The following is a 27644-nucleotide window of genomic DNA, read 5'->3' on the forward strand; positions in this document are numbered from 1 at the left end:
TGTTTACCCTTAGGATTAATTAACTTTGTCAAAGTGGGTGGACAAAGCAAAATCTTATCCCAATTCGTTTTCGAAAGGTAGGTATAGAGATAGATGGTGGGCGGGTCCCACCCCGGTTTGGATAAGCCTCACCAGTCACGACTCACGAGGAGGGGAAGGAGAAGGAGGAAGACCAATTGCTTTTCACGTTGCCACGTCATTCACCGACATAAACCTAAATTAAAGTGAATAAAATGTCTCTCCCTCCCTAGGGCCGACCACGTACGACGTGTGAGCTTCTAGAGGCTCCACGTGACGAGGCAAGCGGAAACTATGGGCGGTTTCGGGCAGGTACTTATCGGATGGCGCCCCGAGTCGCTGGTGTCTACAGGGAAACGGACTTTCCTTTCGATCCGGTGTACCCTTGTCTTCGTGGGCTCAAATCTTCTCAACCAATAAAAATCCTTTTGAGCTTTTATTTATTGGAAAATAAATCTTAACTGATTTTTTTTTTTAAAATTCTCCAACCGCTTAGACCAATTCCAATGATGGACCAAAAGTCAAATTACTCCCTAAAATTTCCCCCTAAACCCACTCCAACCCAAGGGAAAAATTTGGGCTAAATGCTAAATGCTAAATTAAGACCAGATTCCCCTCGAAATTTAGCCCAGAAATCAGAATTTAAAATTTTCAATATTTATTGGAATTTATTTATTTTTAGATTAAAATGTTCATAAAATTAATTTACGATAGTCTACATATTTATTTTAAAAAAAATTAATTTAACAAAAAAAAAAGCCTAAGTTCATTCTTTAATAATCTCGGGTTAAAATTTTAGGCTATAACGGTTAGAGCAGAAAAACTGTTTCTGGACTAAAAGCTAAATTTTCCGGGCTAAAATATTTGGTTTTTAACCTAACCACTTGAGATGGTCTTAGAGGCTAATTTCTTCAACATATGTATTTTTTAGGCCACTTTATCTATAAAAAAAGGACTATTTAAACTTCTTTTTTTAGTGTTACTCGATTGGATTTAAGGGCTCAAATTTTTTTCGAAGTTTGAAGTTAAAAATTTAAAGTTCGAAATTTCACCAACTAAGGTTAGTAATAATCATACATCAACTAAAAAGATTAACAATACAAATAATAATGTCAGAATAATCAAATTCATACAAAAATTAATCTTCTCATTCACCAATATCACATGTGAAAACAAAATATATATAATTAAATTTGCACAATAAATAATGTGACGATACTAAATAGATTCATATCATGTTATTGTATAGAAATTTAATCAATCAAGACATTATATTATAATTTAGTGGTTAAAATCTAAATTCATCTTTGATTTATTAAATCGAAAATCAGAAAAACCGAAAAAAAGGATTGAGAAAATGTAAAGAATAAGGAAGTGAGATGGAAACATTGGAAGTAGAATAGGATGTGAAGCAGAGGATGACAGCTCATTGAAAAAATATTGAAAGGTACATCTTAATTGGCAAAGGGATTGAGGATAAGGCCTAAAGTCTTTGCTGGCCTTGGCTGTGCACTGCCATCATTTTTTAAACTAATTATAATATAAATTGATAATAATAATTAATTAGGAGCATTATCCTCTCCTAATCAAATAATCAAGCACTAATTAATCAAAGGCATATCCATCCTGTTAATCTCAACTGCCTTAAGTTAAAGCTATATATACAAAATATTAATGCACAGACAACAAAGAATATGATAAGACAAACACCATGCGTCTCCTTCTCCGGCAAATCTAACGCGCTCTCGACGATCAATCTCAAGATCCGCCGTCGCTCATCGATCCCATTTCTCCGTTGAAGTCCCAAATTCCATTTCTCCGTTGAAATCCCAAATCCTTTTTTCCCCTGATTTGTGAGATTTAGATTGCGTTTGTGATTAATGTCGATCGCATTGAATAGCGCCGCCGCCAGGATCGGCGTCGCGCCGTCGTCTGGGTTCGCTCGAGGTGGGTTGATCTTCGATTCGCCGGAAAACCGCCGGAGAGTTACCGCCGGTGAGGTTACGGTTTGTTCTTCGAGTTCGTCGTCGATTGGGAAGAACAGCGACGATGGATCGGAGAGCAACGACGGCGGCGAAAATGACGAGGCTCAGAGCTCGTATAAAGGTCCGTTGGATATGATGAACGAGCTCGAGGAAGTTTTACCCGTGAGGTTAGCGGTTAAACCCTTTTCTCATTTTTTTTTACTGCAATTTTTACTTTTGTATATTGGGGTTTCTCAGAGTGTGATTTGATTGATGAAATTATGAATAAATGCAGGAGAGGGATCTCGAAATACTACAACTACAAATCCAAGTCCTTTACGAGTCTAGCAGAAGCTTCATCTTCTTCCAACATTAAGGAGCTTGCAAAACCAGACAATGCCTACACCCGAAAACGCAGGAACGTCCTTGCTTCCAGTCACATGTGGGACAAGAACCGAACCTCCTTCCCGCTGAGAAGCAACGGCGGCGGAATTTCAAAGAGACTGATTCCGTCCAGTCGAAGCGCATTGGCTTTGGCTGTCAAGTTAAGCAGCTGCTCGGAAAGCAGTACTAGTAGCGCAAGCGAGGATTCCAATTCGAGCTCAAATCCAACGTCGCCGCGGCCGCCTCTCCCACCGGGTTACGCCTGTCCATTAGGAAGCTATGCAGCCTGGAGATCGTATTCATTGGCTGATCTGCAAGAATGTACCACCGCTACTACTGTAAATAGTTCGCGATTCTCGGCGGCCACCACTAAACCGAACGTGTAGAAACCTAACTTGAATCTTGCCGGTGTTCTTGCCTGCATCGGAGGAGTTTGCCATGATGTCGTCAGGAGATATGGTTTTTTTCTTGTCTAATTTTAAATTGAGAGTGCAAGGGTAGAACAATTTGAAGTATCTGATGTTATTTGTACATACGTTTAATGATTAAAAGGACCATATATTACGGCGTTCACGCCTGCACTCTGTTACGCGTTCCGTCTCCACCGATCTTCCTCAAACAATTAACATTATCTTTTCTTAAAAAGAAAAACCCAGCTACCACACGAATTTTACAAAGAATCAACACTTATTAATAATTAATTATCAACGACTGCGTTTTCTTATTTACATAACATGGACGCGAACGCGATGCTGAACTCGTCCCCTCGTCCCCTAGACCTGCAACTGACTGGATGAACCCTAAAACCCCGAAAAGTTAATTAACAAATTCGAGCAATGTAACGAGTCATCCCTCTTAATATTTAGATGACTGCTGCTCATTTGCCGAACTTCATAAAAGACATTTCCCTTTACATCCATCCGACATAAGCTTACACCGCGACCCCTTGAGCTTCGCACACCATTTAGTTCTGGGGCTGGACAAGAAACTGTACACAAGTATAACCAGACAAGAAAGATGGAAGTTCGATTTCAGAAGGATCGATTAGAGGAATCGCCTTATCAATATCTTCTGTGGAGAATGGAATGCTGCAATCAGAAAGTGAAGTAAATAGGGTAAGGTTTGCTATTCTGTTTTTATCATACAAAGAGCGATATCTTGTTGCGCGTGCAATTAAGACCAGATAATTGGAAACAGAAGCAGATTACCTCAGATCGTCATCCAACAAGAATGAATTGGATGTTAGATTCTGGTTGTCCTTGTTCAAATTCTCCCTCATTTGAGCAACCACCTGCAAGCAATGACGTTCAGAAAACAATGGGACTCTAATCAGAGTTTATGGCACAACAACAAAACTAAATACGCAAACATGCCTCGCTGGACACACTCTGAGTGCCGTATTTGTCGTCCCAGTACATAGTACTTATTCGGTAGATTTGTCTGACAGTCAACGCCTGAACATTGATCACAATGTCAATGAATTAATTTCGGAGTTCAAATATACTTTTTGTGAAGCCAGTGATAGGAAAAAGAGAAAATTGAGACAAATAAACATGCAAGAGGATCATACCGGACAAAGATCCTGCCTAATTTCATCCAGAGACTTTTTCCTCTTCTGATGTATTACCTATACCAATCGCACACAGAAACGGTTCATAACTTTTCATAAATTATACATTTTAAAAAATCAAAGAAATAGTTTTAGCTTATACCAGAAAACCAACAGCTTGTCTGATATAATTTAGCTCGTGCCAGGAGGTTCCTGCATACTGCATTGTACAAAGAGTCAGACCAACAAACCTATAAAGTTCGTTTAAACAGAAAACACTTGCAGCATCGTAGTTATAAACTTGCCTCCTCCCCGGTGTTGACAATCCATTTCTCCAGTTCAGCAAGACCTGATTTTACATATTCACCATTTGAAAATGTGCAACATTCGCGTCGCAGCAGTAGACTGCTCAGGGAAAGAAAAGGTCGAGTCAATACATAAACCATTGCAAATGTCATTTTATTAGCAATGAAAAACTGGAACAGCAATAAACTCTTGCCTGTTGAAAAGTGACATATTGATGAAAGAGAAGACCTGTGTGATTAGCTTGCGAATAAAAAATGAAGGTACCTAAGCAGAGTAGAGTGTTTAGGTCAGAAATGAATAAGAAAAAGTCGACAAAGGGGATCTATGGAATAAATATTAAGCTTCAATTTAGCAAACAATTACATGATCTCAGATATGAAGCTTTGACATCAACTAACGGAAATTGGTGATTTAGATCGAAAGAAAGCAATGTAGATCTAAAGAAACAAATCAGAAAAATGTCCCACATACATGATTTCCATGTAACCGACTCATAAGGGTATCCAAGAATTTGATTATGTTGTCCCACTGACTTCCTGGTAATTGCTGAGGAGCGTTACCAGGGGATCTAGATGACTTTCGCGCAGCTTTGGGTGCCTAATAAATTGCCATGAATATTCGTAACATGTTAGTCAAAATAGTATGCAGATCAATGAAACACAAATAAAACAAAACCGAATAGCCAAAAGATAGCATTCAGACATGAAAATCAAATATCAGCTAAAAGAAATTGGAAGTGGGAATCTTCAGGGTTTTTTTTTTTTTGTAAATCCTCTCTGTGAGTGAGCTGTGCAACCATCCATCCCTTTTCCCCCTTCCTATAATTGGGAAGGCTAAAGTACCAACTGACGTATGGGTTCTTGCTTAGATTTGCTAATGGCAGGTCAATACTTGTGATTCATTCAAAGCACAACAACAACAACAACAACAACAAAGCCTTTTCCCACTAAGTGGGGTTGTGATTCATTCAAAGCAAAAGAGTTAAATGATTTTCACCATCCCCAATGGTGTATCACAACTAAAAACGAAGGAAAACGCAAATTCATCCATTTCTTTGTTGTCTCGTTGCTTTAAATTAACTAAACTATAGCAAGTAACCACTAAATGAATACACAAACATTCTGGACCAACTACTATTTTTCCAAATGCTAACAATAGTAAAATAAAAGTCATTATATGTCACAGCATGAAATTGCACCCATACGTTGACTTAGAATACTTAAGCAGATCAGACTCAATCAGATTCACCTGAATGCATGAGCCCAAGAGCGGAGCCAATTCCTTCTTCAAACTGTCGCGCATCAAGCCAAAGATCTTTTCTACGCAAGCAGTTAGCTGCTGTTTGAACAATATAGCTGGATATCTTGCTTCAAGATGTGACATACCATCTTCATAGCCAATATATTTGAAAGGAGATGTCAGTCCCTGAAAATGAAAGTGGGGGGAGCGCATTTAATAAACTACAATGAACTATTGAAAGTAAAGAAACGATGTGATAAACTCATTATGAGTGTGGAACTCAGTAAAGTTCAAAGGACATCAACAGAGATTATTTTTTGGTCGAACAATTACGTATACAAAGACTATATATTCAACAAGCCTGTCATTTGATTATATAACTTACTTGTGCAATCCTGATAGCTAAAACAGAAGACCCAGAACGTTGAGTTGCTGGGAAACTATTTGGTCGTAAATTCCTCTGCAAAAGGCATAGAAGCGCTGAGGCATTGGACAGCCAATAAGGCAATTTTATGTTCTCATCCCCAACCTGAACCAATGGCCATACAGATTTTTTTCAAATATTCTAAAACATTATGCAAGTAGTTTATTTCACATTTGATCGAGAATAGCTTTTACATAATATATGTATCTCTCCACATAATTTATTTCAGGTACAGTAACACATCAGTTCAAGCCTTAAGCCGAAACAAAATCATAAGCCAGTAAAACATCAGTTCGAGCCTTAAGCAGAAACAAAATCACAAGCCCAAAGAAAATTGACAGAAGCAAGTAAATTACCTTCAAAACATCATTTATTCCCTCAATTATATGGTCAAAAATAACTGTACGCTCAGACTCAAAGGCATGCCACTGAAGAAGGCATTTGTATATGATACAAGCTGCCAATGGTTTGCTGTCTTTGAACCCTAAATCTTCTTTAACACATCTTGATAGGAATTCATAGTTCTCCTGTACATATCAAGGCGACATGCTTAAACTTATAAGCACAACTACCTAGAATGGAAATGACAGAAACTTTATGGTGCTGTGAAGATAACCGCAGTTACAGTCCATAAGAAGATTCAGTGAATACCAAAATTTAAAGCTAAGGTTCAAATAAACAATAAGGGACAAAACCTGGTGCCTCTCAACCGCTAACTTTGATCGGCGTGATTCTGGCAAGCCATGTGAAAAAGGTGAAGGTGCAAACATTTTTGTAGGTGTGGGTGACTCCTGCATTAGATGGTATGACACATGAAGAAGTGTTACTGTGACGGTTAGATGAAAAATAAATAATAGTGAGAGAGACATCACGTCTTACGAATATAGGATTCTGGTCAGTGATGGGAACAAGCGCACCGGAGTTTTTCTGTTTACATTAAAAAAAAAAAAACCATAAATCTATGTTATAAGATTTTATGAAGCAACAAAATTTGACACCAGTAAAATCAGAATGCATACAAAGAGGTTTTCAACCGACTTTTTAGATCAAACCCTTTAATTGTATGTCGCTTGTACATAATCATTTACCTCTGGAACCGACTTTTCAACATCACGCCGAGTGCTCTTTGCAGGCACACTAAGGGCCTTTAGTCGCATGATAAGATTTTCCTCCTCTAATACTGAGAGTTTCTCCTCAAGGCTGTAATTTAGATACAATATAACAAGTATCAATGAATTGTAGCATAATCGATCTGAAGAAAACATATTTGGAGTGATAAACAAATCTAAAACTGATGTCTAAAACTACTTAACAACGCTGAAATAAACACTCAAAAGATAATTATGAATTTCGGAAAAACACCTCTTTACATTCTGCTGGAGCTGGTTGCACTTCTGTTCAAATTCCTGCAACTTCTGAATGGTGTCTGTATTGTCGCTTTGAGCCTTGAGAAGTTCAGTTTCTAGAGCTGAATTCTTCTTATCCAAGGCATCCAAAGAGCTCTGGAAACAACAAATAAAAAAAAATTCAAAGGACACTGCAAATGTCTTAACCATCCCCAAATTTTGGGAGGGATAGTGTAGAGGAAAAGAAAAAACACTCTCAAAAAGAAAGACATGCTAAGACAAAGAGAGAATAGACTTTGTAACTTTGTATTTATCAAATTTTCGAGAATTCAACTAATTATATACCGTGTCTAGATTTCCTGCCTGAGAGATATATAATTTCTGAATAGATAAGATGTAGCTTACAAAATCCCACAAAGTAAAACCGACCTAAGAACATAAATTTAATAAACATCAAAAGACTCACTTTTAAAAATGCACTTTCCCTTCTCAATTCAGCCATTCCAATGATTTCTCTTTCCAAAGATGATTTTTCTTTCACTGATAACTCCAATTGATTTTGAAGCACCGCATTCTTGTTGTACTCATTAATTGTAGCCAACTTTGATGCATCTAACTCAAGACTCAAGGATTCCAACACTTTTTGAATTTTTGAAATTTCTATTGACTTAGCTTCCTCGTTCGATATCTGCATTCAGTTCAGCTTGCAGTAAGAAAAGGAACTTCTATGCACCCATACAACAGTTTGTCAAGTTGCTCAACCAAAAGAAATGACGTTAAGTTGAAACTAATAATTTACACAAAAGCACCTAAACACCTTTATAATGATTTTCTGAGGAAACGTGACAAGCATATAAAGCAAATTACAAGTATCAAGTGATAAATTGGAATCAATAATTGTGAACTCACGATATATATAGTTTTTTTATCAAGAGAAATTGGCAAGTGCTGAAGCTATTTTATGGAGGTAAGGTCAAAACCTTCATTTAGTCCATGAGCCATAATATTGCCAATTAGCTACAAACTCTATTGACATACATTTGGCACAAGCAGAGTAATGACAGAAGTGCCCCAAAAGCAGGTTACCTAATACTTTAACGGATGATTCCACAAACCAACCAACACAAATTTTAACACAGCCAAAAAAATACCCGTAATCTTTTCTCAAGTTGTAACCGCCATGTGAGGTCCTCTAACTGCTTCTCGAGTTTACCCTTAGCTAAACGCAAGGCACCGGTCTCATTGGCCTCCTGCAAAATGAAAATAATTAAATAAACATATAAAGAAATTCTCATGCATATTGTTTCGTCAGGAGCAGCAATATAACTGACTCACTTGTTTAAGCCTTCGAAGCAATCTCCTTGCTAACTTTTGCCTCCAAAGACATTGTATTGCTACAACAGAAGCTTGGTGATGTTGGAATGCCAAGCGAACCTTGTACATCCTCCACCGAGCCTAACAAGTACATACTTTATGTCAAAACAGAAACGAAGTGGCAGTGACAGTCTAGTAGACAACCAGCCAGATAATCATTACAAAGAAGAAATACATTTATGCACAAATAGAACCCAACTTCATAATGAATAACTTATTGCTATTCCTAAAAATATTCCACCCACATATAAAAAATTTCCAAAACACCCTAAATTTCTAAACAAAAGAATCATAACACAGCACTCTACATGCTTGCCCACTGCAAATTATTACACAGGAAAAGTCCATGAATTAAGTTTACCTGAATCAAGGTGGCAGCTTTATGTTTCTTTCCATGCAAAAATCTTTGGTGAATTGAAAAACCACGAATATTGGACTGTATGACAGTAGCAGCTGAATATAATTCCATATAAGCACACTTTAATAGCCGTCTTCGGACATGTTTCTGTATTAAAATAGCAGCCGCTGTCTCCCGTTTTAAAGTATACAGCGCTCGAGCAAGGCATCCTTCAACCATAATAAACATCAAACATCAACAAAAAAAAAATACAATGGATCTGAATAAAATGTTGGTGATAAGAATTTGCATTTCTGATGAAAGTCTGGCAGAAACATCCGACCTCTGCAAAAAGCTTGGATTGCAAATGCAGCAGCCCGTTTGGAGACAAAATCTTTGCGAGCAACAAACGTTCGCAATTGACATTGAATGAGCTTTGCAGCATTGTCCAAAACCTCAGCCCGTCGGAAGTCCAGAATACCAATTTGACCAGCCCTAAGAAATACTTTGGTCCTACCCAACTTCAAGGAAAGAACAACCTTGTCAAATTCTCTGTGAGCAATAATATCATGTGAATACCATCCTACTGGATCATAGGCTTCGTACCTGAAAATTCTCTAGCTTTAACTTTTTCAAAATTTTCTCAGTTAGAGATTTTTCATCATAGCTGCATAAGCATAGAGAAGCAAAGAGGACAAAAGATATTAGAACAAGGGAAAGGGAGAAAAAGGAATTGCTTCAGAGACTTAAAAGAAAAATATTTGAAGAATAAAACAGAACCAGAAAGTTAGAATCAAAACAAAACAAAACAGAGAACAGCATCTTTTGCTAACCATTACAAAATATTAGGCAGATTAAAGTTTGCAACGCCAGTTTGCAGGAGAATAAAATGTAAAGTAAATATTTCAGAACATCTTCAATATTTATTAGGCAGTCTTCAAGATTAAGCACTATGAATGAAGCTCACCTTCCATCAATGAATTGAGAAGCTAATAATCCAAATCGATCTATAAACTCTGCATAAGTTCTACGTGTGGGATAACCTGCCAGACTTATCCGAACAGCCTCTAGAACACCCTAAGCGGAATAAGAGAATCATTAGCGTAAAAAATATAACATTCAATAAGAAACACTACGCAATGTGAATGCGGGTGAGAGCAGAAACCAAACAAATACATGAGGTGGAGTGGTTGGGTTAAGATGTGTGTTATGTTGCTCCAATATTGATAATACAAATAACTCTTCAAAAACTAAGATACAGATATGACAAAGATACGAAGATAACAAAAATCCATATATATGAATTGTTTCTTTCTTTTATTATTTATTTTTTGTTCCCATATAAACTCTTTAAATTTCAAATATCATTCAAGTACTCTCTTAAATGAAAATTCAACGTTTTTTTAATTTAACCTAAAACCTATAAGAAAAAAAGTAGGCTTTTTCTGTGTATGCCAACAGATCCAACATAAAAGAAACATAAAAAATTTGATCACACTTACCCCACAGCGTAACTGATGTAAGATGCTCAGATTCTCAAACTTTTGTGGTTGATTCAATGAGTTCGGCTTAACACAGCGTATGTAATGAGGCTCTGTTGAATTGAGGGTTTCCATCAGCGCTTGAAGTTGTTGCTACAATAACCAAAACAGAGGAAAGGGGCGAATTATCAGCTTAAAGACCATCAAACAAGTCATTAAATGCAAAACTTTCAGGAGGTACATCACGCAAATAGGCTAATCTTAGAAGGCAGTAATAATTCCCAATACAGGTCAAAGTAAATGATCAGTTGAATACAAGCAGAAATGAAAGGTAGAGATTCAACCTAATGCTCAGTTGGATATTATCCGAACAATATCCAACAAGTAGGATGTTGTTGGACGCATGTGTCTGAGGAGAAGAAAGGTAGAGATTCAACCTAATGCTATTTACACAAAATCTAAGACCATATCAGAAAACAATGACATCCTCAAATTGACATTCATTTGTGGAAAGATAAGTTGAAGCCCAAAATCCTGCACGACAGCAAACAACATACAATTTTTTTTTCTTCACTGAATCGTCAATTGGATTGGTTAATGATCTCGTGCAAGTTTCTTGAACAAAGTTTATCATCGCATAAAACAGAGATAAGAGAAAAATCTCCAGCAGGAGCCTCTCCTATTAATATCTTTTCGAGTATCAGCTTCTGTAGTCTTTTAAGCAGTTGCAACCAAACAACATCACATCACAGAAAGGATAGAGATGGAATGTACCTTAAATCTAGTGGCCACAGAAGAAAATTTATAGGATGATCTTGAAGATTCCTCAGGTAGTGAACCGAAAAGACCAACAACAAAAGGGCATTTGGATGAAGACAACAGATTGCAATGTTCTACGACAACATAATCACGATTCTTATCCAAAAAGGTATCAGTGTGATAAGTAACCTGAACAAGAAGTGAATAGACTATATTATAAATGATTCAATATCAAGATGCTGCACACAAATATGTAGTGACATATAACATGCCTTTCCAGCATAATGGGACATGGTAAAATCTGTTTCCGAAAATTTTGCCTTTTCCAACCTTGGGTGGGCCCGGGAAAGTTGAAACAACCTAGTTGAAAAACTTTGGTGTGTTGATTTTGGGAACATGCTGCAAAAATAAGAAAATCAGGATAAGGATAAATCTCCAGAAAATACTATATAGAGTAACACGCACCAAATTATAGTGAACTTAATTGTACCAAGCTTCATCCAAGAGAGCAATTATCCCAACAGGTTTCTGCAAACCAATGAGTGAGAACATAAGGTCCACGCCTTACAGCCTCTCAAGGCATATAAAAACAGAACACTACGGAAAATAACAGTAGGCAAAATGTTATTAAAAATGAAAAGAAAAACAGTTATTTTCAGCTTTTGTCATACTATAGAACCACCAAAAGTCAGACCACAAACGCCCGTCATGCATTTTTCCTAAAAGCAGGGTGGTGGCTTCAATCATGTATTAGTTCAGAAAATATGTAGAACTTCCAGACCATGGTCATTCCTTAGCACGTAAATACGACTAAAATTAGGTCCACTCCTTGCACGCATGCTACTACGAAATCAATCCAGAATACCAATTATCCTTTTAAAATCATATACTAAAAGGGAGCGAAGAAGAAGATGGCTTTGCAGCTTTTCATACAAATTTGTCCAAAAAAAAAAATGGGAGACAGAGGCAAAACCTTCTCAATCAAATCTAGGACATCTTGGTTATCTATGAATTCAATGTAGCTCCAATCAATTTCCTCTTTGCTATACTCTTCCTGCTCCATCTTGAACACATGCTGGAACAAGTGGGAACAAAGTTAGAATACAATGACTAATTATTGCATAAAATCATATATTAATTTCAAAAAATATTTAACACTGACCTCATTAAAGTGTTGCTGCAGCTTCTCATTTGCAAAGTTAATGCAAAATTGCTCAAAACTGTGGAAAAGAATAACTTAACCAGAGGAATAATGTACAAACGCAAGGATAATCTAATAATAATAAGACTAGAGTTTGACTTTTGACAAGACAGAAATAAAACAATAATAGTAACAATGATGATATAGGATGAAAGAGTAAAACTTAGGTAGAGAGATCAGTTGGGATGTCAAAAGTCAAATCACCTTATGAATTACAGTGACAAACAAGATGTAAAAACACACATGATACCAAATAATTTATAATAGATTTATAGAACCTCTGGACAATTCAAGCAAAATTCAGAGCAACATGACCATTTACTATTCAAACTTTCAACGGCACTTAGATAGTATTCCAACGCCAAATTTAAGACTCATAATATTTTAATGGAAATAGATATGGGTAAAGATTTTACCTATTGTCCTTAAAGCATTCAAAACCATAAATGTCCAGGACTCCTATTTGCAATTGGGAAGTCACATCTTGGCCAACAGATGTATTAATCTTATCAACAAGCCTGTGAAAATATCCGAACCCAAATAAGGTAGAGAAGATCTTCCCAGACGAGTGAATAAAATGAAGTTCATAAGGGGACTGTTGATGAAATCATACCAGTCAAACAACCGTGAATAAACAGTCTTTGCCAATGCATCTCTACTAGAAATAGCACCACTACAGTCGAGAGCTTTAACAATAACTCCTTCACGAGTTTGGATTGTACGAGTAGACAGTGTTGCTAATAAGAGGTCCACATCACACCTGATTGCACGAGTTTGGATTGTATCAAGCAACTCTAAGTTAAATTATTGAATGCAAATTATATTCATGATAAAGTTTGGGCAGGAACTTTCTTTAGCATGTTCCTGTCACAAAATGCAATAGAATGATTCAGTTACAGGAGGTATTCCAGAGAAATATCTCCTGACTCATAATATGCACAGATTGCATTAAATATTCCATGAAGATACCCCCTCAGTAAATTACAAAGTAAATCTCTGAATTGAATGTTCACTCATAAAGTATTAAAGAAACCGACAGGATATTAAAATTAACCCTTCAGTTTGTTCAAAGTTAGTTGGGGAAAGTAAAAGTTCAAGTTCAAACATGAAAAGATTAGCAGCCATCTGCATATGAAAGTTCGATTTCTGATCCTTTAGAACTGAAGAGTCGTGCTCTTTCCCTGGAGAAAAATCAATGTTCCCCAAATGCAGAATTGCAGCTAAGGTGCGGAATATTGCTTCCTAAAAAGGTAGAAAAATGAATCTTAGAAACATCCAAGAGTGGAAGTGAAGGAAAGAAAAAGTATTCATCTTAAAGCGCCATCCACTTGGATTAAATTTTAAACCTGATCTTCACGGCTGATACCAACAATGTCCATTGCTGTTCTTGTCTTCGTATACTCTTCTGCACTGCTTACTCCAGCAAGTTCATACGTCTTGCTTTGATTTAAGTAATGGAAGTGGCTTGGGTGGCCTAACTTGTACTTCTCTGCATCCTACACATATAGAGACATCCAAAAAACAATATCCATAAGCTTCAATAGAGTACATAATACTGATGATCATATGTGAACCACGATGAAACATAGAAATGGTGCAAGAACACACGTACACGCACACACAACTTGAAACATCCTAAGATGCATAAGAAAAACACATGCACTCAGTGATAAACAGCTAAATGACTACAGATGCTTAGATATTTAAAATGGTAACCGTGTGATAAATCCATCCAATCACAGACACAAAGAGTACCTTTCCAGATGCGCACAACTGGTAAAAACAGTGGTAATTCCTTTCAGGATCTGTAATCTGAACAACACGGGATCTTTCCAGTAGATAAGTTCTAATTGCAGCTCCAGATATTCTACCGCTTGCATCAAACTGGATCTCAACAAACTTGCCGAAACGACTGCCTCAGAGAAGCATGAAAATGGAAGGAATATCATTTTTAGTTCCAAAACTAAAATGAAAATTGACATGATATCAGAGCAAATTGCCAGAAAAGATATACAAAGTAGTTAATGATATACTACTAAACTGATTAATGATTACAATAAATATAACCCTAATTATTGTTTGATACAATAAATAAGTTCATTAATGAATACTATTACCTATTAGAAAGGGCAGAAAAAGCTCAGTAATGATATTCTATAACCACTACTACATCATCCAGCAATAATTACCCTCAAGGCGTTTATTTTATACTAAGAGCCAAGACCTAGTTCATTTCATTATGCCATGCTCTTCCTGCATTGCCCTTCATTCTCAATTAACCATCATAACTTTTACCCCATTCTTCTATCATCAAGAAAGCTTACATTAAACTCAACAAAAAGTGTGAGAATTTCAAATTTATACATATCAAATTAGTAATACTTCAGGAGAAGAATAAACATATAGCACACCTTGAATTATCATTCCTAACAGTCCTTGCATTACCAAATGCCTCCAAAAGGGGATTCGACTGAACCATGCACAAAAAAAAATCAGTGACACATTAAAGCAACAAGATAAAAAATTCAAAAACAAATTCTAACAAATATATAGAACACTGAGTTGACCAATATTCTCAGTAAAAATGAAGAATATCAAATCCTTTTCCCAAGCGTTGGACAACGACAAAGACCAAACTGGTCCCGGAGAAAAAAAAAAAAAAAAATTACCTCAACCATAACTTCTTCGCTGCCAAAATTTAATGGCAAAAATGAAAAAACCTTATCTATAACAGTGTGAATTTATGCTAGTCTTATACTGAGTTGGTATTTGTTTGAATAGAGGTTGATCTTACTTCAAGAACTTGTTGTTCAACAGTTCTCTCATCACCAGCACCAGCGGCTCGGCCTCCTACATAAGTAAGATACTGCATAATCAGTTTCGTCGTTTCCGTCTTTCCAGCTCCACTTTCACCACTGACCAGTATTGATTGGCTTCGTCCATCATTCATCATTGCTCTAGATTACAAAATCAAGAGAAACTAACTTGAGTCATTCAATCGAATAGCAATATACAACCAAGGTCAAGACTCAATAATCATAAAGTTGCAAGGTCAAGACTCAATAATAATAAAGTTGACATACCTATAAGATGCATCAGCCACAGCAAAAACATGGGGGCTTAGCTCACCAAATGGGGCTCCCTTATACTGCTCCATCATATGGACATTGTATAAATGGGGAAGCCTTGTGAATGGGTTAACCGCAATCAAAATGCTCCCCGTATATGTCTACCATCGATAAAAGAAAACAATCACTTCAATTCCAAAAGTAGGTGCCGTAAACCAATTTTAGTAGTATGAAAATGTAAAAGGAAAAGTTTTTGTATATCCCATATGGAAACATAAACATTCAATGTACCGCATTTTCTACAGCAATTTATGATATCATCCATTTATCCTTATCTCATCTGGAAATGAAGGAGCCAAACATGGCAAGTGAATAACCAAATCCATTATAACACTCAATATGAGCATTTTCCTATACATTTAACAGTAGACAATTTCAGTCATCCCAACTCAACAGTTGAAACCAAGGATTTATTTGTGTTATACTTAACATTTCTAGAATAAGCCAATTCGCGTCAACTCATTGACTGCTAAGCCTCATCTGGGGGGTAACGGAAAACCAGTAGCACGCCAAGTGGAAGCCATCAATGAGACAATCAATAGTCAATTTGAAAAATTCTGAATCATTTAAACCGATCAACAGAGTAACAAGTCATCATCAGTCCTTGATGACATAAACACAATGTGGCACATAACTTCCATAAAATTTGGAACTCCGCCAAATGGGAAGCCCAGAAACCTTAAGTTAGTCCACAATTAACACCAGTTGATACGCAAATAAAGAAAGCCCTTTAATTAAACTAGCCGTAACACTCCAAATATACCAAGTGCACAAGAAAATCGACTCACATATATTTCATTGAGAGCGTATCTCCTCTGAAGATTATACAGCACACCCGGCTCGTTCAAATACGTCAGCCTAGTCATGTCGTCCACTCCGCCATGTTCGTCCTCATCCGCATCCCTCGGAAACAGCTTCTCCGGCGACGCCAAAACCTACACACCCAAAACCCCCACAGTCAACACAAAAATCACCCAAATTTCAAACACACCAGCCAGTAATTTACACACAAAAACCGAGGGCAAATGTTTCAGTGCACCTTCTTTCCCGAAGCGGTGACGACCTGGAGCTGCTTCCCCTTCCAGTCGGCGACTTCAGCCGGGGCCCAGGCCAAATCCCGGTCCTCGACCCATACCTTAGAGCCCCGGCGGAGGCTCATCTTGGTGGAAACCGATACCTTGAGCTAGTGACGGGAAGCCAGAAACCCTAGAATTCGGTGGAGAAGACGACAAGTGGCGGAAGAGCGGAAGTCGACAGAAACAGAGAAGGACAACGTAGAGAAAGTGAGAGGAGAGAGAGAGAGAGAGAGTTTTGGGTGAAAATTTTGGGTTCCCGCCCTAACAGCTACAGAGTAGGAGTCCGAAATATGTTCATATAGCGTACTCGACACGTCACCCTCCAATGACTGTGGACGTTTATATAGCGTACTCGACACGTCACCCTCCAATGACTCTGGACGCGGCAGGTAGAGAGAGAGAGAGAGAGAGAGAGGAAGTTTGGCCGTTTTAGTTTTTTTGTTTTGGGCAGCTTCTCCCTGTATTACAGTGAGAGACGTTACGAAATTTCCGTTTTTTAAATTACTTTTTGCCAATCTTTCAATTTCATTTCCGAGAAAAATCGTTTTTTAACTGACATATCCGTCTACTGATTTTATTTGTTATTTCTAAACAAGCAATGATGTGTAGGAGAGTCGAACTCGAATTTTTAAGGTAATTTTCTTGATCAATCGAGTTACAAGATGTTTAATTTTCTGTCTGCTATCTTGACTTGCTAAAGACGTTATATATTTTTTAAAACAAAGTTAAACTACAACGGAGTTGAATAAAACTACCATATTATCTTATTGTGGGCATATTACAATAAAACAAAGAAGACTAAATTAAGATAAAAATTCAATAACTATTTGTCATCATATTCACTAACACTACAGTGTGTAGCGCTATTCTTCTTACTTTTAAGTTTGAAGTCTCAAGTCTAGCTCATTTAAACGATGAGTTCGATGCTTAAATAATTATGGATGCCTTATGTAGCTTAACTTGAATTATGCACCTCTTGAAGCCAACTGGGTTTGCAAATTAGGGGCTAGACATGTTACATGGATTTCAAAATCCAATCGAGGGGGGAATTTTGAAACCCTTATCCCCTCTTAGGATTTAAATTCCCTTGCCTATGAAAGCATTTATTGAAATTTTTATTTTTGATATTTTCTTTATAAGGAGGAGGGTATTATTGGAAAATAAAACAAACTTTAATTTATTTCCTTGTTACCGTTGTCCCCAATATTTTCAAACAAAGGAGTAAAATCATTTCCTCTGCATGGAAGTCCACTTTTTATTTTATTTTCATAAAAGCAATTTACTAAAAATTTAACAAATATGATTATTTGTGGGCCGACATTTTCCAAGGCCCGTGTAGAATCATATGTTGATGGCGGGCCTCAGGTGGCCCAAAACCTTGTAGAATTAATGTGTCTGGAGGTAATGAAAATTGTTAAAATGATAAATTAGTATTAGAATAGATCTTTTTCTTGTTTTGGTTAACCAATTAATTAAGTATGATGAGATTCAACTAATGAACTTTCAAGATCATGTTTGATTTAACTTTCAAGATCCTAAATTCAAGATAATTTCTTTTCATTACAACTTCTGAGATCTTAAATGTAGGGTATGAGGACCAATTGGGGTTGCAGGTCTCCGATTTAGAGTTCAAAGCTCACATTCATGAGAGATTCATGTGTACTGACGCCCATGTAGAGCATCTGACTCAAAGGGGGTCGGAGATGTGGCGTTCGATGGGATTAGAGATTAGATACCAAGGACTCCATCCATCTTCTTTATGAGGAGGGCTGGATGGTTCATGAGGTTCGAGCGTTCGGATCCAAGAATTTCTCCATACTAAAAAGTCTTGGATCTCAAGTTTAAGACCAAATAATCCTTCTTGATAACATGTTACCCCAAAAATAATGCCCACAAACAATGATGCATCATGTTCACAACTTTATAGCAAAATTGCAGCACAAGTCCCCGTAGCTTATCCGAGATTTCACTTTCATCCTTCCGTTAGTTTTCACCACCCACAATTCAAATATTAAAAAATAATTTGCACCATCAATAATGGTAAGAGGCAAAACCTGCTCGGAGTTTTCAACTTCTCAGACTGACACTGTCCTCTCAAGGACTGGCATTATTGCTCGGCAGTCGCCAGGCATATAATGCACCTCCGCAGGACCACCCGCTAATTTACCCTGGTGCACCTGACCCTGTGTGACCCCCACTCCGGCCCCTTACGCTGATGGGCCCCGGTCGGGCAAGTCTAAGTCAAAGTTACCATACTCACGAATACACGTTTAGTCAAGTTGACTAAAACAGTATCTGATCATATTTTCTGAAAAATCGGTGCTCCCCACCCTCGAATTAGAACGGAAAATTGACCTAAACAATCATCTTTCAAACCATATCAAACTTTTGATTTTTATCGTAAGTTTCTTAATTAGAATATCGCTTGAATAAGAAGGTAAAACAAAATTTCTTAATTGGAATATCGCTTGAACAAGAAGGTAAAACGAAAAAGCTACTGAACTTTATAAAGCTATTAATAAAAGGTTGTTCATATTTTGCCCATCTTTTCACTTACAAACAAGCTGAAAGCCAAATCTTTGTACACAGTTTTCAATCCCCTGAGCCTCCTTACTTTCCCACTACTATTTTTCTCAGATGTTTCATGACATGTAACATCATATAATAATTCTTCCTCTCTTCAAATGCTTCATTTTTCACTCACTGTTCTGAGATATTACCTCTCCAAACTTGAGAAACAGCTGGGCATCTGAGGTGCTCATGGATGGACAATTTAGCATGTGCGGCGTTTTGAGATTCGCGTACTCGTCCACGTAGCACGGCGCTTTGGCAGACGGGTGTTGTGTCGATGGTGGGTTGGCGGAGGCTGGTTGTTTTGGTGGTGCAGGGGAAGGCACGAGACTCCCCAGCACGCGAGTTACTTCATGCATTGTTGGCCGGTCTGTTGGCTGCCGCTTTGTGCACAGAAGGGCAAGCTGGAAAACCTTCTTTACTGCTCCGAGGTCCGTGCATGTGGCCGTGACGTCAGAATCTACGGTTTCCATGACAGCATTGTTTGCCGTCTTAGATAATATCTGAGTCAAATTATATGAAGCATTATGTGAGAAAAATTGTTCAATTTGAATGCATTGTGAGAATACAAGAAAAGAAATAATGTGTCCTACCAAATGATGGAGATTGGATTCATTGTCTACGGCTTTCCTTCCCGTCAGCAGCTCCAGCAGAACAATGCCGTAACTATACACATCGGACTTCTCAGTGAGGCGTGACGTTCTCGCATACTCAGGATCTATATAGCCAATCGTGCCCATTATGTAAGTAGACGTATGGGTCTTTGAGGGGCATAAGTTCTTGGCAATGCCGAAATCAGTTAAATGAGCTTCAAAATCCTTGTCCAGTAGAATGTTGGACGACTTGATATCCCGGTGTATGATTCTGGGGCTGCAATCATGATGCAGGTAGGCAAGCCCTTGGGCTGTTCCAAGGGCAATCTGGAGACGAGTTGTCCAGTCGAGCTTTTTCTTCTTGGAAGGGCCTGAATGTAAAAAAAATTCGGTAGACAAGGAATTAAAATTAGGTACTTTGTAACACCAACAGGCCAGCAACATTTAAGAAACGTGTGAACCTACCGTGAAGGAGATCCCAGAGACTGCCATTTTCCATGTAATCGTAAAAGAGAAGGTTTCCGGAGGAAGACAAGGAGTACCCCTGGAGGGTCACCAGATTCCGATGCTTGATGCTTCCAACTGTCGCAAGTTCAGTCTCAAACTCCTTCATGCACTGAGGATAGTGCGAGTAAAGTTTCTTGATAGCCACTGGCTTACAATTTTTCAGAACACATTTGTACACTGTACTCGATGCACCATAACCAATTATATACTTCTCGCTCAAGTTTTCGGTCATCCTCATGATGTCCTCGTATACATGAAGTGCCATATTCATGTTAAGGATCACCAGCTTCGGAGTTGAGTAATTAACTGCTATTTCACAAGCAAATGCAATTGATTAGCTTAAGTTTCTACTACTGTAAGTGTTGGAGTACAGAATAATTATCTTACGGGGAAATTACCTGGTTTGTCAAATGTACCGTCAGGAAAGGGAGTTGGATTATATGGCCTGCATGCAGCAACAAGAATCATGAGAAGAATCACAAGGGCACCAAGAGCGATTCCCAGGATAGCAGCTTTAGATAGTGTCACTGCAAAAGAAGAAGGGAGATGGGAGAAAAAGTGAAAATTCTTCGTACTAAAGTAAATAGCAGATTATGTAGTCAGTCACGTCAAATTGTGGTCCAAACTGTATCAGTTATCTTTGAAGCTCAGCATGCCATTTGATATCCATATTTACCTCGCTCTGTTGGACGAGACTCATGACATCGAGAATTGAGCCAATAGCCACAAAGATCAGGGTTTCCAATAAAACTGAAAACAAGAGGTTACATCAGCCAAAGATGGGGAAAAAAAATTAAGCTAAATGTTTATGAAATTTCGGAAATATAGTCAGAATCTCTAACCTGTCTGGTGAAAACCTTGAGAAGTTCTTGCTCGTGGGAATATCGCCTGCCAAGTTGTTGTAAGATACATTTCTGCGAGGATTCAGCGATATTTAGTGGTTCAAAATAAAAGCTGCACAACCCTGCCATCAGATTGAACACATAAAATAGAAATTCGAATGCTTAGAAGTGACTCACAATACAGAAAGGCTGAAGCAGTTTATCAGCGATACCACATCCCCGGATATATTGTTGTGGTCTAATCTCCTGTTATATTGTGCATTAACGACGCAAAGAAAATCAATATGCAAATTAGTGACGTATACAGTAACATTGTACACTTCTTTCAATGACTACTGGACAAAATTATAGAGATCGGTACATGGAAACTTACAATAAATTCATGTTCTGCAGCTGACTGAGCTCTTGAGGAATTAATCCCGTGAGCTGATTACTTGAAAGGTCTCTGCAAAAGCAAACGCTTTTGAGTTTATGTAAGAAAAAGCAGAAAGAATAGAACAGATTATCGATTCAATTCATTAAAAATACGTATCTAACGAATAACCAAATACGTACATTTCCATAACACTCCTTAAATTACCAAACTCCCCTGGAATAAATCCCGTCAAATGGTTTCGACTCAAATTCCTACCACATAATATCATCAGGTGTCAGAATAAAAAGAAACGAAAAACCATTGCAAACGAAAATCAAGCAGTTGAACTCACAGCTTTAAAAGATGTTCCAAATCCCCAAGTGATGAAGGAATGGTTCCACTTAGTTTGTTATTTGAAATATCCCTGTGCGAAATTAATCACATACGTTATTAAAAGAAAGGAACACGGGAAAAAAATACTAGGACATTTGATACTTACAAAGTATCCAAGTTACCAATCCGAGACAGCTCGATAGGAATTGGGCCACGAAGATGGTTGGAGGATAGATTTCTGAAAATGATAAATAAGTTTTTTCTCATCAGAGCAATGGGACAGAAACCTTAATTCATAATACCTGACTTCATGACGTGAACATGAAAGATAAATGTAAAACAAAAACTGGAGCATGTTTTAACCATAAACCAACGTTTATATTGATGGAACTTACAGATAAGTCATACTCTCGAGCCTCTGAAGAGCAGGCGGAATGGTTCCATTCAACTTGTTCCCATGCACATTGCTGATATCAGAAATAATTAGGGATGAGCAACTTAAGCCAGTTGATCAAGCAAACTAATAACTAAGGTTTATATGCTTACAGGCTGTTCAGATTTGTACACGAACTAAGATTATCAGGAATGGGCCCTTGAAGATAGTTGTTCGCAACGTTTCTGCAAGGATGTTGATCAGTAACTCAAAATTTAAGGCATGCAGACACCGTTCTCACTTAAAAGAAACATGGCAAGAGAACCTACAGGTCATACAAATCCGTAAGCTTCCCAAGTTCAGGTGGAATATATCCCGTAAGATGGTTATCGTTCAATTCCCTGCATGCACAAAACAAATGGGACCATACATCGAATCAAAAAATCATATGTGCAAATAACTACAAAAGAGATGCGTAAACAGTCCATATCGGTAGCTATGAAAGAAATACATTCAGGAGGGAAAGTAAGAAAGTTCACATACAAATAATGTAGCTTTGTCATCTGTCCAAGCTCTGGGGGAATGGATCCATTAAGCTTGTTACCATGCAAATACCTATACAGAATATTTAGGAGTTAGAACTTGCATACAAGCAACATGTACTTTCTTCAATAAGGTGTTAAGTAGTAAAGTATAACCACATAACTTAACGCCCAATAAATACACAAATGTATTGATAGAAAAATTTTAATAATTTGTGGCTCATTAGATGGAGGTTTATGATCTGAAATTTATGAAGTCATACGCCAACATACTTACAATTTCTCTGTATAAGTCAAATTCCCCAGGATAGGAGGGATCGATCCACTTAACGCGTTGCTGCTCAAATCCCTGGAATGGAGACAATGAAGATATAAGCCACAAAATGTAAAATAAATTGAAAAATAGGGGACTTGTTAAAACTCCACAAGCTTCAGAAGTATACAATTAAGCACTTACAATACAGCGAGAGCCTGCATTAGGCCGATCACAGATGGGATTGGCCCAGAAAGTTGATTACCTTGTAATGATCTTGCAAGCACAAGGAGACCAACATTTGATAAACTAATAAAATTGAAATTTTTTATGACATATCAAAGATTTGAGGAATCTCAAAGAAAATTCCAATCACTTACAAGGTGGCTACTTGCAGGAACCCGATATTAAATGGAATCTCTCCAGTTAGCTGGTTGTAGGACAGATCCCTGCCGATCAAAAGGGATGAAACATATTTGAATAACCAAACTACGGCAAAGTAGAAATATGTCTTCACTAGTGAGAATGTGAGATAAGATACGTACAAAACCTGGAAAGCAGTGCAGTTCCCTATATTTTGAGGAATGCTACCGGTCAAACTGTTGTTTCGCACATCACTAAAGAATAGTAGGGAAAGAGCATTAGACTGTTAAACTATCTTCTGTACTAGAAAATATAACATTCGTTAAGGTTTGAGGAAGAAGGGGTTTAGATGTGAACTTACAAATACCATAACCCAGTCAACTGGCACATATCTGGAGAAAGGGTTCCGACTAAATTGTTCCCTCGCAAACCACTGCAATGGTAAAGGCAACAATAATTACATTGGCAGTAAAGCAGAAATAACATCACCGAACAAATTTGGAAAGGCTACACAATGAGGCATGAAAACAAAAATTTAGCATCAGCAATTGATCAGTCTACTCACAGATACTGTAGAACTTCATTCCAGTATATAAGCCTTGGTATTTCCCCAGTGAGATTATTCTGTGCTAGGTCTCTGGAATGAGCAATCCAGAACATAAGAAATTCAGTCACATGTAGAAAACAATTATACATATGATGAAATATAAGATGGGGAAAGTACTTACAAAATCTTCAGATTCGGAATCTGGGACAACGTCGAAGGAAGTGGACCAATCAATTGATTATTTTTCAAAATCCTGCAAGTCCAACTAAAGCAGTAAGAAGAATATAAAATATATTGAAGCAATGTTTAGGAATAAAAGTGAGCTTCTTGGGAACTTACAGATTTTCCAGCTGTTTTAACTTGGATATCGAAAATGGTATGTCTCCAAATATCTCATTGAAGGACAAGTCACTAAGAACACCATTAAGGAAATATTCAATCAACTCGGCATTAAAAATGACGAATGTTAAAATATATTCTGGTAAAATTCGAAGAAAGTACATGTTTTGCAGAGCCGAACAGTCACCAATCTCATCTGGGATCTGGCCGGATAGGTGGTTCCCCCTCAAATCGCTGATCAAACAACCAAATAATAATCAATCTCTACCTAAAATCTCACCACAAACTCGAAAAGCGAAAACAATTACAAAATCCAGAAATGAAAATGCATGAAAGAGTACTACAGAAGTGGAGTAGTTTACATAGACTGGAGGTTTTCGAGATCCCCTATTACAGATGAGATTTCCCCTCCAAGATTCAAACCCGATAGATTACTGCACACAAACATTATTATAATCAAACCTTGATTCAGACAAAAAGAACACATGTTTAAGATAATATTTAAAGAAATTAAATTAATTAAGTCAACCCCAAAAGGGTAGGAAAAAGGGGATTGCGTTTCTTACAGTGCAATGACATTGAGAGAGTTATCACATGTGACGCCTCTCCAAACACAATAATCTAAAGAGGGTGGGTCTGTCCATTCATAGAGAACATTGTCCACATCCCTAAATGCCTTCTTTATCTCCAGCAGTGTTCCTTGATCTTAAATATTGCCAAAAATCAAAATCTCAGGCTCCAAAATAGTATATAAATATATAAAGTGATAAACACCATAAATTTATTTCATAGACAAAACCTGCTAATCCCAGTTTTTTATTATTTTCACACATAATTAAAACCCAGATAAAATTTCAGAAATTAGGGAAGAACAGCTGGTTGTTATCCAATGCTTGGCTGCATCGAAAGAAGGAACGACAGTAATGGAAAACTGCTTTGGTAGAAAGTTGAAGACTTCGGCAGTTTGCAGCTCAACCCAGAAAAAAAAATCACTTGTTTTGGGAAAGAGATGGTTATCCTCTGTTTGGCTGCACAGAAAGAGGGAAGAGTAGTAGAACATAAATGCTTGGTTGAAAGCTCAAAGCTTTCGTGCATTTTCTGGATGACCAAACAGAGTAAAAGCCTAAAACAGTCTGCAACTCAACCCAGAGAAAACATCTCACAAGTTTTGTTGGGAAAAACAGGTGGGTCAACCCTTGTTGTTTGGCTACAGAGAAAGATAGAAGAGTAGAGAAGAAAGTACTTGGTGGAAAGCTAAACACTTTCATGCATTTTATGGGTATCCAAACAGAGCAAAAGCCCAAAACAGAGTCTGCAACTCAACCCGGAGAAAATTTCACACTAATTTGTCGGCAAAACAAACGGGTTATCCCCTGTTTGGCTGCAGAGAAAGAGGGGACAGCAGAACACAATTCTTGCTTAAAATCTCAAAACTTTATTGCATTTTCTTGGTACCCAAACAAAGTCTGTAACTCACCGTTCTGTGAATCCCCATAGCCGAAGCTCATACACCCAAGCAGAAGAACCAGAAGCACAAACTCCACCCGAACTGCCACAACTGCAGTCTCATCAAACCCCATTTCACAAATTGGCCGCCAAACTTCAGTCCCAAAAGAACAAACGCAGAGAATCCGTACACCCCCAAAAGCCAAAAGAATCCCTCTTCTTCCCTCTTCCTCCTCCTCTCCTTGGACCCGGCTACATTGCACCACCTTTACAAAAACAGAGCTCCGGAGGCTGAGGATATTTTGAGCGATCAAAAATTCTCCAACCCTTAAGCTTTGGTATATTTTTTTTTCCCCTTCCCTTTTCCAGAAAGTCTTCTGATTTGAAGAGAAATATTCAGACGTAGAGAGAGAGAGAGCTTCTTCAACCCAAAAATCTAAAGCCTGCTATTGTTCAATCACATCGTTTTGGCAGTAGCGTAGGCCTGTAAATACAACTGTACCGACTGGTTAGAGTGTGTAGAGAGAAAGAGAGTGAGAGGAGCTAGAGAGAGAAAGGAGAATTATTTTCATGGATAAAGTTAAGAAACCACATGCCAGAGGTCTCAGTCTCCCTCTGTGTTTTCTGCAAAATTACTGCTCTCTCTCTCTCTCTCTCTCTCTCTCTGTATGTATAATTTTTCGGATTTCTCTCCTTTTCGCTCTATCTCAGTGTCCACAATGAATTAGTGGTCGCTTTCAGTGGGTCTAAGTTTTATTTCTATTATTTTTCTAAAATTTTGTGATTGCAAAATGGCCCCTAAGTATTTTGTATTCGTTGGTTTGGTATCATGTTTGTGGACATTACCAATTACATCCTGTAGATTCTCTTCTGTGATGGAAAAATAGCAAAATGGCCCCTAAGTATTTTGTATAATTTCATATGTCACAAGTTGGGGTCCTGACGGGTACAAATGCTCAAGCTACCTTGTGTGTTATGGTTTGTGAAATGTAATCACACCTCTTGTTTCTAACATTCACACCTTCGATTCTGAGTGATTGAATTCAGTTAATCAAATTGTTATTAATAAATAAAAGGCAGAAAAAAATGAGAAATTAAAAGTGTGAAAATCACCGCTCTTTCATTCTCTCATTTTGTTATATTCGTTCATATTGTCCACCTGGTATGCTAGGTTGCACATCGATGCACTTTGTTGCACTAGTTAATGATCAATCCATGTGATTCTACTCATGCTCTTGCTGTGATTAACGACCAGTCTACGAACATGTCTGTTATTTGCAAAGGACGTAGTGCAATTAGCGGTTGTATTTCAATTTAAATAGTTAGCTCTTTGGTGTGTCAATTGGCAACAATGTAGTTTGGTTCGAGAATTCACCTGACATTACTCAAGATCTCATCATCAAAGATTTGATGTAATTCTCGTTTGAGGTCTTTAAATTATTGTATCTTAAAAATTAAAAAAAAAACACTAGTTAAAAAGTAAGATGTTTTAAAGTGTTTTTTTACATTGACCATTAAATTGGATTAAATACTTATCATGGTTTTGGAATGTCATAAGAAACGGTAATTACATAAATACCATACACGGAAAGACAATTGTGTGTTGGTGAAAGGGAATTCAATTTATGGTCCATGCTCTTTGGAATAAAGCTCAAAGTTGTATTTGTTGAAAATGGTTAAGGAACAAATAAACAGTAATTAAAAGAGACATTTGAAGATTTATTTCACTTTTGTGTGTTTGTGAAAGGGACATTGATGTTGCAAAGCCCAAAAAACAAGCACCAACTAACATTAGGTTAAGTAGTTTTGTCTTGCACAATGTTAAATCATGACAAATCATGTCCACATTTCATAGGCAGTGTAGTCACCCAAATTCATTTAACGCATTGCCTCGTGAACTATATATCTGGTTTCGTTTTTTTCCTCGACTTTTAAGGTGTGCAAATGTCCCTCGGTTTGTTAGTTATGTTAATTATTTTGTCAATTTAGTGGTT

The 27644-nt window shown here is 37.4% G+C and overlaps 3 protein-coding genes across 6 annotated transcripts; 1 reads left to right on the forward strand and 2 right to left on the reverse strand.

Annotated features, from left to right (window-relative positions):
* The first annotated feature begins 1517 nt into the window (after positions 1–1517).
* On the forward strand, positions 1518–2947 carry LOC103455769 (protein OXIDATIVE STRESS 3 LIKE 1). Its single transcript, XM_008395358.4, has 2 exons — positions 1518–2170; positions 2278–2947. The coding sequence occupies exons 1-2, from the start codon at positions 1899–1901 to the stop codon at positions 2750–2752; spliced, it is 747 nt and encodes a 248-aa protein (XP_008393580.1). The 5' UTR covers positions 1518–1898; the 3' UTR covers positions 2753–2947.
* Positions 2948–3034: 87 nt separating this feature from the next.
* On the reverse strand, positions 3035–16898 carry LOC103455770 (myosin-15). The gene is made up of 38 exons (XM_008395359.4): positions 16550–16898; positions 16299–16445; positions 15466–15611; positions 15177–15339; positions 14794–14852; positions 14138–14294; positions 13729–13878; positions 13488–13624; positions 12996–13142; positions 12799–12900; positions 12344–12401; positions 12155–12256; positions 11672–11709; positions 11454–11580; positions 11197–11370; positions 10444–10575; positions 9909–10018; positions 9548–9608; positions 9285–9462; positions 8966–9171; positions 8566–8685; positions 8382–8480; positions 7697–7918; positions 7247–7386; positions 6973–7084; positions 6764–6811; positions 6580–6675; positions 6241–6411; positions 5846–5989; positions 5470–5646; positions 4693–4818; positions 4415–4485; positions 4221–4320; positions 4079–4135; positions 3937–3993; positions 3740–3820; positions 3575–3657; positions 3035–3454 (listed from the first exon to the last, which is right to left on the reverse strand). The coding sequence occupies exons 1-38, from the start codon at positions 16667–16669 to the stop codon at positions 3331–3333; spliced, it is 4542 nt and encodes a 1513-aa protein (XP_008393581.2). The 5' UTR covers positions 16670–16898; the 3' UTR covers positions 3035–3330.
* A 2169-nt stretch (positions 16899–19067) lies between these two features.
* LOC103455768 (LRR receptor-like serine/threonine-protein kinase ERECTA) lies at positions 19068–26379 on the reverse strand. Of its 4 annotated transcripts, none has more exons than XM_070814258.1 (28): positions 26247–26368; positions 25682–26134; positions 24771–24909; positions 24567–24638; positions 24367–24438; positions 24205–24276; positions 24047–24118; positions 23884–23955; positions 23680–23751; positions 23501–23572; positions 23336–23404; positions 23160–23231; positions 22980–23051; positions 22704–22775; positions 22490–22561; positions 22334–22405; positions 22183–22254; positions 21954–22025; positions 21807–21878; positions 21655–21726; positions 21473–21544; positions 21277–21345; positions 21100–21171; positions 20934–21007; positions 20656–20784; positions 20216–20563; positions 19751–20121; positions 19068–19660 (listed from the first exon to the last, which is right to left on the reverse strand). In XM_070814258.1, the coding sequence occupies exons 2-28, from the start codon at positions 25782–25784 to the stop codon at positions 19283–19285; spliced, it is 2976 nt and encodes a 991-aa protein (XP_070670359.1). In that variant the 5' UTR covers positions 25785–26134; positions 26247–26368; the 3' UTR covers positions 19068–19282. The 4 variants fall into 4 exon arrangements, with proteins under 4 accessions (XP_070670359.1, XP_070670358.1, XP_008393579.1 ...); XM_070814257.1 differs by having other exon boundaries at positions 20216–20566; positions 26247–26293; XM_008395357.4 differs by having other exon boundaries at positions 25682–26379.
* Between the last annotated feature and the right edge of the window lie 1265 nt (positions 26380–27644).

The sequence above is a fragment of the Malus domestica genome, chromosome 15, assembly GCF_042453785.1.
Source record: "Malus domestica chromosome 15, GDT2T_hap1".
NCBI lineage: Eukaryota > Viridiplantae > Streptophyta > Magnoliopsida > Rosales > Rosaceae > Malus > Malus domestica.